General features: G+C 37.5%; 1 protein-coding gene across 1 annotated transcript in view; it reads left to right on the top strand.

Annotated features, from left to right (window-relative positions):
• Positions 1-687: 687 nt before the first annotated feature.
• Smp_134290 (putative serine-rich repeat protein) overlaps positions 688-13,748 on the top strand; it is a gene marked incomplete at its 5' end in the record, with an annotated part of 23,169 nt that continues 10,108 nt past the window's right edge. The window contains 6 exons of the mRNA XM_018795447.1: positions 688-837; positions 872-998; positions 1,033-1,124; positions 1,166-1,331; positions 7,553-7,879; positions 10,099-10,462. Coding sequence (XP_018649759.1) covers positions 688-837; positions 872-998; positions 1,033-1,124; positions 1,166-1,331; positions 7,553-7,879; positions 10,099-10,462 — 1,226 coding nt within the window. The remainder of the gene's footprint in view (positions 838-871; positions 999-1,032; positions 1,125-1,165; positions 1,332-7,552; positions 7,880-10,098; positions 10,463-13,748) is intronic.

Below are 13,748 nucleotides of genomic sequence, written 5' to 3'. Positions count from 1 at the left end.
ATCACAACCACACTCCTCATGGTTACTCCTGAAAATTGCCTATGGGAGCAACAACCCAGGTTAGCTCCTATATCTTTTCATTAAGAGTTACCACCATTCCGAATGCTTTCCCAGCCGCGATGAACACATCCCTCTCAGCTGACAGTCTGAAAAACAGATTTGATAAACACGTACTCACTGATGGATTACCACCTCCGGCTTGAAACAGCTGTCTCTGATCTATGTCTCACAATTAATCTACTGTTATCATTACGCCAGACTTTCTGTCTTCTCCCAGTGTATGTATTACCAATTAATTAATTTATTATTACTCAAAACTATCACCTCTTAGCACTTGAACTACCACATTATTTTTCAAATTGCAATCAACCAACCTCCTACCTGATAATACTGTAGCTACTGGCTCCAGAAGCCCTTCTACTGGGAGAAAACTGGACTCACTCGAATTAAATAGTGTATAAATCTATAGAAAACTATCAATCAGACTCAAATTGGTGCGGGCGAGTGGCTAGATTGCCACACATTAGACATTATTAAATATCTAAAACCTTATCAAAACAAAAAGAAATGAGCCAAAAGAGATCGACCAATTTATACAAGCTTGGGAGAGAGACACTAAGTATTGAATATTGGATTGTAGTGGTCCAAACAAGCATTCCGGAAAAGTTAAGTGTCACGTTACGGTATATGGAAGCGTTGAAGTTGTCGGAGTCGGAAGTCAACTTCTACTTCAGTGCTTTTGATAGCTGTGATGTCGAAAAAAGTGGGAAGCTACCAACGGAGTGTGTAAGAAAATTTTTGTCCCGCTTCGCTATTTCGGATGTCTTGATAAACGATGTAATTATCCCGCAATATAATTTTGAGACTCTAGATTGTACAATTATCAAGTCCATCTCCCTGTGGCTTGTGGGGACGGGTAAATTTCTTCACGGCACTAAAGTACGTTTCCCTCGCTCAGAGTGGAATTCCGATGTCTAGAAATGAGTTAATCAGAAACAGTATATTGAATTCACTAATTGCTCATGCTTATAGGAGAAAGCCTCCCTCTCCCAGCATACCGTGATATGTGTGTACCGTTAATGGAAAACGATGTGCCCACAGGAGAGCATTCTTCACACGGTCCTGTAAGTTGTGGCTATGTTACCTTGTCTTATGATTAATGCAGGCCTCCGCCGGTGATTATTCCAATGTAGACAAACAGTTTTATGGACGTATTTGTCACAAAATGAGGTCTAAAGAGAATCAAACAGCTGTAAATAACAGAGTTTTGAGAGAAAGTGCTGAAGAGTCATGTTTTTCTTCATGGCCCAAGTGTTACGACGAAGAGCAAAGTATGTTTCTTGGATTTCCATAAACTTTGAGATTTCTGTACCTCTACCATGGTTTTAACCGAACCAACACCTATTATGTTATGGTGTGGCGAACCATTACAGTCACTTAAATGCCAGCCTGGAGTTAGTACAAAGTCTTCACAAAGTTAAAAGAATAAATCTAGTAAGTACGTGGATTCTCCGTAGGACACATCATATCAGCTAACGAAAGTATTGTTTTCATAATTAAAAAACAGCAGATCTCAACGATGAGGGAAGGTATCAAACCACAAGTTCAGTTTCAAGAATATTAACTCAGTAACTTCAAAGTAAGGGTACATCATAAAGATGTCCTAAAATGAAACTTACAACTCATTATGAAAACACTAGTTTTGTTAAAAAGTCAACAAGCTTTTGAATCCATTGTAAAGACTAACTATTTTGGCTTATGTCTTACAGTGGTGTTTCGATATAGATCTTTGTACAGCTCTCTAAATTCTGAAGGTGGTGTATTAGTATGCTACCTGTTTCAGAAACTTGGTTTCGCTAACTACAGTAATTCACTAGTGATCATTGGTTTTACTGGGCATTGATACTCAAGCTACCCGAATCGCATCTAACTACCTAAGAATTAGTGACTATAAGTACAGGATGTACTTTATACTCTCAAATTCAGTCGTTCTGGAAGGCTGTGAGGGGCTTGTCCATACACTTTCTCTTTGCAGCAAGTCGTTAGAAATAGTCGGGACATTCTTTTGTTTGGCTAGTTAAGTGATTGCTAGTAGTAGCATGGAAGTTAAGGTAAATATGTGTATAATAAAAGCTAGGGCAATTTATGTTAATTAGGCTAGTCTTTAATGTCATGTAGTCTGTAAAGGATTGATATCCCATGGAAACACCGTGTTGCTAATCTCGAGGTCGGGCAGTGTCTTTGGACGTGATGACTACAGTTCGTTTGGTATCATCCCAAAACATCAACTTTGATCTCTCCGATGTGTTTTTCAAATGTTATCTTAAAGACTTACACTATTTATCATATCCCTATTCTGTAATTGGGTGGTAAAAACGGAGATATCTTCAGTACCGTATCGTGTTGTGTTATGAAGTGAAACCATAATACGTATATCATTTCATCATGACCTCTCAGTCAAAGTCTCAGAAACATTGGAACTTAATAGTTTAAATAGTTATCGGATATTGCTCAACTAGAACCAGTGGTGAATCCTACTATAATTTTCGACTACAGTCTTCATAAAGGTGAGGCGAACCATCAGATTATCCAGAGTTTTGCCATTTCATATTGTGTTTGTCACTCATGTATGAACTCAAATCAGTTTCATTACGAAAACCACCTGCTTCGGTTTGGGCACCCGGGCAGTATCATAGTCCTCACACAATTAAAATGAAGTGACGATTTTTCGTGTGGCGCATATATATCTAGTGCCCCCTTGTACCAATATTTATGTGTTCAAATAAATAAATAAACCATTATGACCAAGTATCGAAACTATGACTGTATCAGTATTATGACTGTTTTTAAAGTGTCTTTGTGTTTAGTAATGTCTTACTGTCTACGACTCTGATTCCTAATGTTTGTAGTCTTATCGTTTTTATTGTTTTACTTGTAATATCTCAGTTGAGACAGATGATCTGACTTAATTTTCAATCGAGCGTGAAAACCTATTTGCTGATATATTAAAATACCACTTTGCGTCCGCTAGAAATTAAAAAAAACTGATACGTGTTATATCCTAGTAAAGACATAAGCACGGGTAACTTCCGGGACCTATTGATGGACCATTATTCTTTATATTTTCTTATAGTTCAACTATTGAGTAATTATATATATATATATATATTCATATTATAAGCCTCATTTTGACCAATTTGTTATAAATTAGAAAAAAGGTCGTCGCCAATTTGTTATTATTTTATGTCCGGCTTTTATCAGTTGATTTATCCACCAGTCGGAATACGACTGTGCCAAACCAATGACATTCGACCGGTATGAGCAGTCTAGTGTCCTTATTGGTCCTTTATCCGCCTAGCCCTTCCTGCTGAGTACAGAACATCAATAACAGCTTCTGTTATACGAATCATTTATTTCAAGCATACTTGGTTTATATACCAGACAAACAGACCACATCACACCATAAAATAGAAAAAATACATTTGTACAAGATCAAGCCGAATGTGGCTGTGAACTTGGGAGACGGTAATCAATAAACTGAATATAATTTAGGGACAGTAATTCGTATAATAATAATCCATATGTCAAAATGAAGCTTATAATAAGATGAATATAGATATACACAATCTAGTTACTCAATAGATAAACAATAAGAATTTATATAGAATAATAGTCCATTAATAGGTCCCGGAAGTTACCCGTGCTTATGTCTTCACTAGGATATAACAATACGTTTTTTCACTAAGCTAATAACCACAAGCTCCAACTTCAGTGAAAATAAACGAAAATTTTTGTTCACTAAATTGAGACTAGAATCTAGGTTTGTTCGAAGGATTCATTGATAGAAATCCAAGAAGATTATTACTCATTCGAATACATCCATTTATGCAGGGATCTGCCCACTGATTATTAAGTGGGTAATTTGTCACGAAAATAACACTGTTCCAATAAAACTTGCACTGAAATAATGTAAGTCAACTGAACAAAAATTATTCTCAGTACATAATTTCATACTTAGTCTCTCTCTAATGAATTTACTATACCCAAAACCGTTTACAACTACTTAAAGTACTTTAGTAATAATGTTAATCAGTGATTAAGCACAGGTTGTTGTGTTCAACTTCAAACTAAGAACTTTGTACGGAGGTTAATAATACTTCGTGATTACCCAAACCAAAGTAGTGGAGTCGAAGTTCAAATCACAAAGCCAAGGATTAAAATTTGAGCACCCTAAACATCAAACCATTGTTGGAGAATCCTCATCTTTTCAAACAAGTCTCTGTAAGGCTTCACGGTCGTTTACTGATTTAAAGGAACCGTAAAATTTTTTCTTTCCGTCTTTGTCCACACGATATCACAATAATCGTAAGTATAACTAACGTGAGTCTTGGAAGAACAGATTAGGTATACCTATTGTTGGGATGACCCTGCATTTTTCTCGCAAGCGACATAACAAGCTCAGGGGGTCATCAAGGAGCATTTCAACCAATCAGCGATTAATTAGAAGTTATGTGAAGTTATGTTACTAAAATAACGAAAATGGAAAAGTCACATGTGGAGATCCTGAATGGCTGATTTATACACTGCTACTATGTTTAGCAGTGTTCTAGAACTTTCAGTAAAACTCAAGGACTCTTAAATTACTATAAAATCCCCATATTTTCTGTACATAAATGAACCCTGTAGTAAATGCTTCCCTCACACTTTGTGCCTTTTCTCTGGTCTTCAAGTCGGTGTATAGTTCTAGCCTGGGGGTACGGAACTAGCTTAGGGAAGCGAATATAGCGTTCACAATCGGCCAGACGTAACACCTATTGTCTCGATCTTGAAAGGCTACCTATATAAACTAAAAACTTGGGATTGGTGGGAATGTATTTTTGACTTTCTGTTGATAAAAATTCTTCATCTAACTACTCATGAATCGCAGTCAGTGGCACAATCATACACAAGATATGGCTTGGCAATTATGTCCATCATTTGAAGTTACTACACCATATAAGCCTGGCGAGATGGAATAATCTGGACAAATTACGTCTGTATAGTTAGTAACAGTATCAGTGGAAAGCTCGTAAACTACTGATTGCTGTAAAGGTGCTTCCTGCATTAGAATTTATGTTCCCAGATGATTGATAATTTGTTGATATAATTCCAATTATTTATTACTTTCTAGAAGTTCGCTAATTACATTCATTCAAACTAAACTGAATAATAATTAACTTATTTTGCAGTACAGTGATTGTATCGGTATGAAGCAATGTACTTTCAAACAGCAGGTCATCACTAGAAGCTCCACTCCACCTAGTGGGGCTTCAGCATATCAGTACTACCTTTAGACTATGTATAACCAATGTATCATAATCCAGGAAAAACGTTTTTCACACTTATTATTATGTTGACATCCAGTGATTTTGTTAACAGGATTCAGACCAGATTAAATCATATTCCGTACAATATTATGTTGGAGCCCACTATGTCGCCAGATTTTCAGCCTACCAGCGCTAGTGGACAAACGAAAAAAGATATAAGTTAGGCCACCATTAAGAACCTGGAAGCACTAGACGGCCAGTTCGTCTTAGTATAGGACGAAACCGTGGTCTAGCTTAGATTGACTCATGAATTCAACTAATAAAAGTACTACAATCTCCACAGACCCTCATTTTGATAATAAATTAAAAAGACTACAATCTTTTTGCATAAAAATTTTAAACATTTTTCTTATTATATCAACGAAGTAAACTTGCTGTTTTGTTTTGGAATATAATTATGTCCCTGTCAAACCGTGTTCGATTTGGGAACTAGTCGAATATACTGTGCAAGGAATACTAATCAATAAAATTAACTGGGTCGAATAAACAAAATATATTCTATATGCACGAATCTATTTAAGAAGTGGTTGATAATTTGTTGACCACTATGCAAATTCTGCATAGCTAGCGATCTTTCTCTTGAGAAACTGACTTGCAGTGTAAGATATATACCAAATCTAATACATACAAGAAACAAAATCATTCGTAAAACAGGACGTTGAAATATTTTTACCTCAAATATATGGTCTACAATGCGAGACAATAGAATGGTGATAATCTCTTTATTCAATCCCATGTTTAATTATGGTAAAGATACTCAGCACATAATATACAATATTATGAGAACTCTTTTTGTTTTCAGCTCCTAAATACTATATATATATATATATATATATATATATATATATATATATATATAAAGCTTCTGCACAGGGGTTCATCCACAAATGTTCACGACCATTCTAGTTTCAGTGACATCTCTTCGTTGTACAGTATATTTGCTGTTAGAATTGTCATGGTGGTTCTCTTTTCTTTCTCTGAAGGACAGATGAGTAGAAAGATATATCAGACGCTCGTGGTTCCCCCTGAATTTCTGCGTAATGTGATCCACTATAGGTTGTATATATTAAGGAAAGCTTATAGGTGTGTGGCTACCATGTATAATTAGTGAACGAAAATAAACGTAAAGCAAGAAAACTTATGGTAATAAGTGTACACTCCAAAGGCAGGTGACTTAAAATGTCGATCAGAACCGTTGTAAGCCACATCACATACTTGTTCTCGCTCGCGAATGCCCTGGTACGATCGAGAGTCCACCCTCCCTCTTTAAATGCTCTCACGTGGCCACGTGCATAAAACCACTGTCAGGGAAGTCCAACTCACTGCCTTCTCGTGGCTGGGGTGTTGTTTACGAAATTGAGAGAACGAAAAGCAAATGTCCGTTATTTTAACCGGGTTGGTGAATACGGAGGATCCACCTAGGGGAGTTGGAAAACCTTCATTCCAAACCAATGGTCTACTTGGGTTCCAGTATCCTGAGGGAACAAATGGCGTATGAACCAATCGTTGGTGAGCGGCTATCATAAGACTGCATCTCCTTACGTTGCTTTACTGCCTTGTGGGTCAGACCCTTAGGCCAAAGGCTCCGTGTTTGGCCTCCCAAGAAAACCACCTGCTTCGATCTGGGCATCCGGGTAATATCACAGTCCTCACACAAATCGAATGGTGAAGCGTGGCGCATATATATTTGATGCCTCCATGTAACAATGTTTATGTGTTTAAATAAATAAAGGATTAGTTGTATTTTAGTGGATGGCATAAATGAACAGTTCGTGGATTAAAATTTAAGGGGAGCTTTTAGCATTTTTAATGCGCCACTCAGTTTACGAATTCTAAATAAAACAACATACGTTCCTATTGTTATGTTGTTATCTCATTTTAGTAAATTTTTTATTTTCTCAAACATTCTTGCTCACAGGCCTGCAGGTGCCACTGCATTATACTGAGCAACGCATAATCTGTGGCAATGTTGCATTCATGCATCATAATGGCAAGTTCCTATCAACTGCTCGACCTATAGGTTTATTGTAGGTTTTGAGATGGCCATCGATATGCCAAAATGTCTGAATTTCAGTCACGTAATTTAACAACCCTGGTATCTGAAACTCAATTTCTTTGAATCTTATAGTTTCTGTCTGTGACTATTCTATTTCTGCTAAACTTTGTTTTACGTGTCTTTTTCTCAGGTCTTTTAACGGAGGAAACTATCAAGCCTGATAATTCTGTCTCCTACGATAACGAAAACAAAACTTCCAGAAATTCTGATTGGTGGATTCCAAACAAGTCATTCCGGAAAGGAGTACATTTGAACACCGATCACTCATCGTCTCGATCTTCTGGTACCATTACTTCTCAGGACTCTAACTCGTCTACTTATTTTGCAAGCACTATTGAAGAGTGTAAAAATATCAAGAAATTACATGATACTAGTGTATGGAGTTATCGAGATTTACCCGATCACTCACCTGATCAGCTTAGTGAAATTCAACCAAAAGGGAGTCCTACCGACCACTGTAAGTTGATATTGTTGTGGTTGACACTGGAATTTCTGTGTTAATAACACCTGAGTTGAATACCAACCTTGAATCATACGTGTTCTTAGTTCTCATTGAATACGTTTGTAACTCGTTCTTCACTTAACTTTATTTTGATTTTGATAAAAGCCTCTTATTGTTTTTCCTTCTCGTCCCAAAATCTATGAAATATTTATCATTGTGCTACTTACTATTTACTATTAGTTTGCCATTATAAATCAGGTCCAACCCAATTCTTTTAAATCACTGTCATTGAGAGCGGCGGCTTAAAGACTGGACCGTCCGACTTTCAACCATTACTCCCCCGAGTTCAGACCTTCCCCCAACCTACCTCAGTTTAGTAAGTCAAGTAGTATCGCTATCGCCCACACAAAAAGTAAAAATCAAAGTCGGGTACAAAACCTCTATGTAGGCAGCAACTCCCTGATTTCAGCTTTCATTTGTTTCATCATTTCCCATGTAATTTCAATTTATCTTTTCCATTTCTAGTGATTTTCTTCTGAAATTGCTGTAATTGATTATTCATCAATATCGTTCTTATTTTCAACATTTTCTTCTTTACATCCACTAAACCTTATTTTTATCGTATTGTAACCATTTCCAACAGCATGTAAGCGTGATGGTAAATACGCTGTTCACGAACATATTCTATTAATTCATGCTAAAATTAATTCCTTCCAGAGTATATTAAGTGATTTTGACTACTACACTCTGAAAAGCTGTGGTTTGATTGTAAACACTACACGTCAGTGCCTTGAATATGTTGTAGTTTTATGCCAATCACCCTAATCGCGGTGAAGAGGCAATCAGAATTTAGATCTGTAAGTACATATTTCAGACTAACTATCAATTTTTGCTTTGTCCAACTGCTTATTGTCATAGACTTTTTCTAATCCGTATATTTCGTCTGAAATATTTTTAACAGCGCTGGTCTTCACTAACCCTTCGCTAAGAAAATAATGTACTTAAGGGAACTGTCCAACTCAATTATCTGAACAGTTATAAAATGATGTGTAGAGTATTTTATGTATTTTACTAACTGATGTTAGTCATCACTGAGACATTATAGTTTTATGAACACCCTATCAAGTACTAAAATATAATACAATTTATTCTACAGATAGCTTAATGAAGTGTAATGATAAAATTGCGTACTTGTAGCTTATAAACTGAGTTATTCGTACACTCGGCAATTGATACCAAGGCACATTGTTGATCACCTCTTCTGACGATGTATTAAATCATGATTTAATAGAACCCTTAACATAACCTTATAGACTTTATTCGATTTCCGGTTCTCATCAGGTCCATACAACCACTAAAAAATATACAGAAAATAAATGCAATTCCCCCATAAAATGTAACACCTTGGCAGAGAAATATGCAAATTAACTGGAAATATGAGTAACACATAATCGTAAAATGAAACTAAATCTATCTGTATAATTCAGAGAAAAAGTTCTAGACGAGGTAATAGAAGATTAGACCTGAGAAAAGGGATTTCATAGATGTAACTACAATCATACAAAATGTTACAAGCCACAGTAGTAAGTACGTCTAAAAATTATATACAGTAGGAATTATTAGTCGAAACTATTGAAGTAGGATAAATAGAAATAAAAGACTTTTTTATTCACATCCACCAACGCACAACGAAAGTGTATAAACAAATCGTCAAGCATTATTGTAATAATCAAGGTTGAATCTAATCTTTTTGTGTATAAATTTTATTGGATTTTTGAAATCTCATTAACAAACTGAAGCAATACTAATGTTCCTTTTTTTCTATTTTGCGTTTTAACATTTTCCGTTCTCGCTAATATTACCTATGTTATACTATAAAGTGTAATAACTGAAACCACTTATTGGATTCCGTATCTTCTAAATACCGTTCTATTGACGTCACTCTGTATTCTCCGGGTGTAATAGATCATTTTCAAATAATTTAATAAATTACCTTGCATATAGACCTGAGTTACTTTTGAAGTCATGTTCGTACACAAACCAGTGTTTAACTCCTCTATTTCAATAATTCAAATTCAGTTAGCTCCAGTTCAAATACGTTTACAACCTTTTTAGTTAGTACATTACCAGTTATTTTGTCGCTCACTCCATCTTTTACCAGAAGTTGCGTTTTCCACATTTTTGATGCTAAGTACTTCATCAAAACTACGTATTTTTTTCAATAACTTTTCAAGCTTTACAGAACACTGATTCTCAATGTACAAATTCTGAGGACAAATATCAATTTTCACTGAATAGTGCCGAAAAATCTGAAGTTAACAAATGGAGAGTATCACACTGTCGTAGCTCTTCATTCCCATTCTCACAATATAATAACACTTATTGTAATCGAAATGAGAAGCGTAAAGAAAAATGGTTAGCATCATTCGCATTACAATCAAAGAGAGAAGCTGAATACGCATCACAGTTTGATGAGTTCTTTATTTCGAAAGACATCGGTAGCGTTACTAATTGCCATTTGGTAGTAACACGCTCGGAAGTAACGCAATTATTTACAGCTCAATATAAAATCTCGTCAGTTGATTTCGACAATATTTGGTAAGCAGTGGTTTTTATCTGATTAGAAATCTCGAAGAAAAGAACGTTTGGCCCATTTGTAATAGATAATTAATTGTTGCTCCTCAATAGCTAGGTAGAGGTTTCCGCGCTAGGCTTTTAGGTACTTTCCAATTGAGAACTAGAGGTGGAAATCGTGCGCCCTAATCAGGATTTGAAATTACTATTTGGCAAAGCATCAAACATTATTTTAGCGGTTAACAAACTCGATTCTCAACTACTTGGTTACAAATTCGATCACCACAACACATACTTCGTTTTAAAAAACTGGCTGGCATCACTAGTTGCTACACGTAAGACGTGGGCTAAAGTCTAATACACAAGTCTGTACTTCGTCTGGAAGAAAGTTAAGGGTGTTCAAACCAAAAGTTGGCATCTGTCCATGAAGTCATTGACAATTGAACTGAACCATGTAAGTAGGTGTAGACCACCCTGTTAGTGGCCGCGTTTTTGTCGTAAGTGAATGTCCTACGTTTTAACCGGGTTGGTGAATACGGAGGATCCACCTAGGGGAGTTGGAAAACCTTCATTCCAAACCAATGGTCTACTTGGGTTCCAGTATCCTGAGGGAACAAATGGCGTATGAACCAATCGTTGGTGAGCGGCTATCATAAGACTGCATCTCCTTACGTTGCTTTACTGCCTTGTGGGTCAGACCCTTAGGCCAAAGGCTCCGTGTTTGGCCTCCCAAGAAAACCACCTGCTTCGATCTGGGCATCCGGGTAATATCACAGTCCTCACACAAATCGAATGGTGAAGCGTGGAGCATATATATTTGATGCCTCCATGTAACAATGTTTATTACTTACTTACTTACTTACTTACTTACTTACGCCTGTTACTCCCAATGGAGCATAGGCCGCCGACCAGCTTTCTCCAACCCACTCTGTCCTGGGCCTTCTTTTCTAGTTCTTTCCAGTTCTTGTTCATTCTTCTCATGTCTGTCTCTATTTCTCGGCGTAATGTGTTCTTTGGTCTTCCTCTTCTCCTTCGACCTTCAGGATTCCATGTGAGGGCTTGTCTTGTGACACAATTGGGTGATTTCCTCAAAGTGTGCCCAATCCACTTCCAGCGCTTCTTCCTGATTTCTTCCTCCGCTGGAGTCTGGTTTGTTGTCTCCCACAGTAACTTGTTGCTGATAGTGTCTGGCCATCGGATCCGAAGTATCTTGCGTAGACAGCTGTTAATAAACACTTGTATCTTCTGGATAATGGCTTTCGTAGTTCTCCACGTCTCTGCCCCATGCAGAAGAACTGTCTTGACATTTGTATTGAAAATTCTAACCTTGGTGTTGGTTGACAATTGTTTTGAGCTCCAGATGTTTTTCAGCTGTAGGTATGCTGCTCTTGCTTTGCCGATCCGCGCCCTCACATCTGCATCTGATCCACCGTGTTCATCAATGATGCTGCCCAGATATGTAAAGATTTCCACATCCTCCAAAGCTTCTCCGTCAAGTGTAATTGGATTGGTGCATATTGTATTGTATCGGAGAGTCTTGCTTTTCCCTTTGTTTATATTGAGACCTACTGCTGCTGAGACTGCTGCTACACTGGTCGTTTTCTCCTGCATTTGTTGTTGCGTTTGTGATAGAAGAGCCAGATCATCCGCGAAGTCTAAATCGTCAAGCTGCATCCTGCCTGTCCACTGTATCCCGTGCATTCCTCCAGATGTTGACGTCTTCATAATCCAGTCGATCACCAGGAGAAAGAGAAAGGGTGAGAGTAGGCAACCTTGCCTAACACCGGTCTTTACCTCGAACGAGTCGGTGAGTTGTCCTCCGTGGACGATTTGGCAGTTTAGTCCATCATAGGAGTTCCGTATGATGTTGACTATCTTCTCAGGCACGCCGTAGTGTCGAAGAAGCTTCCATAGTGTCGTCCTGTCCACGCTATCAAATGCCTTCTCGTAGTCGATGAAGTTGATGTACAGTGATGAATTCCATTCGATTGATTGTTCCACAATGATACGTAGAGTTGCGATTTGATCTGTGCACGATCTATCCTTACGAAATCCAGCTTGTTGATCTCGAAGTTGAGCGTCCACGGAATCCTTCATCCTGTTTAACAATACTCTGTTGAAGACTTTTCCTGGTATTGAGAGGAGAGTGATGCCCCTGTAGTTGTCGCACTTGCTCAGATCGCCTTTCTTTGGTATCTTGATGAGAAGTCCTTCTTTCCAGTCTGTTGGTACATGTTCTTCGTCCCAAATCTTACTGAAGAGGATGTGGAGTATCTTGGCAGTTGCTGTTACATTTGCTTTCAGTGCCTCTGCCGGGATGTTGTCTGGTCCCGCTGCTTTGCCACTCTTGATTTGTCTAATGGCCATGCTGATCTCTTCAATTGTTGGTGGGTCAATATCGATTGGGAGGTCTGTGGGTGCTGCTTCGATGTTGGGTGGGTTCAGTGGAGCTGGTCGATTCAAGAGTTCCTTGAAGTGTTCTACCCACCTGTTTCGTTGTTCTTCAATATCGTTGATTACTTTTCCTTCCTTGTTTTTCACTGGTCTTTCTGGTTGACGGTAATTTCCAGCAAGTTTCTTTGTTGTATCATACAGTTGTCTCATGTTTCCCTCTCTTACAGCCTTTTCCGCTGTCATCGCTAAATCTTCCACATATTTACGTTTGTCGGTCCTGATGCTCCTCTTCACTTGCTTGTTTGCCTCTGTGTATTCGGCTTGTGCCTTGGCTTTTTCTGCTCTTGTTCGGCTGATATTGATTGCTACCTTCTTGTTCCTCCTTGCTTCAATTTTATCCAGTGTACCAACAGTGATCCATTCCTTGTGATGGTGCTTCTTTTGGCCCAGAACCTCCTGACATGTTGAAACGATTGCCTCCTTGATACCTTTCCAGCTGCTCTCTATGGTGGTTCCCTCTCCATTGAGTAGGTCATGAAAGGCCTCGAACCTGTTGCTGAGGGCTATGTTAAATTCGTTGAGTTTGTCAGCATCTCGAAGAAAGGCCGTGTATAAGAATTTGTTCACTGGAAATTTGTGAAACTGAAGCAATACTAAGAATAAAGAAGATATATTTACTCAAAGTCAACCATGAAAGTGGTCGATATGACAGTTAAGACTGTTAATGATTCACATTATTAGTGCTTACTTCAAGATAATAATAAGAACTTTGTGTAGCTAATTTATTTACATGGTTCCAGTTTTATTCAAGTAATGATTATTAAATTTGACAATACGATCCTTTGATATTTTCTTATAATTTTCAATGAACAGTTATTATATTTTCAGGATGGAGATATGTGGAGATTGTAGTAAT

The sequence above is a fragment of the Schistosoma mansoni genome, chromosome 2 (genome assembly GCF_000237925.1).
Source record: "Schistosoma mansoni strain Puerto Rico chromosome 2, complete genome".
NCBI lineage: Eukaryota > Metazoa > Platyhelminthes > Trematoda > Strigeidida > Schistosomatidae > Schistosoma > Schistosoma mansoni.
The sequence above is the reverse complement of the archived record's forward strand: the minus strand, read 5'-3'. Positions and strand labels throughout refer to the sequence as shown.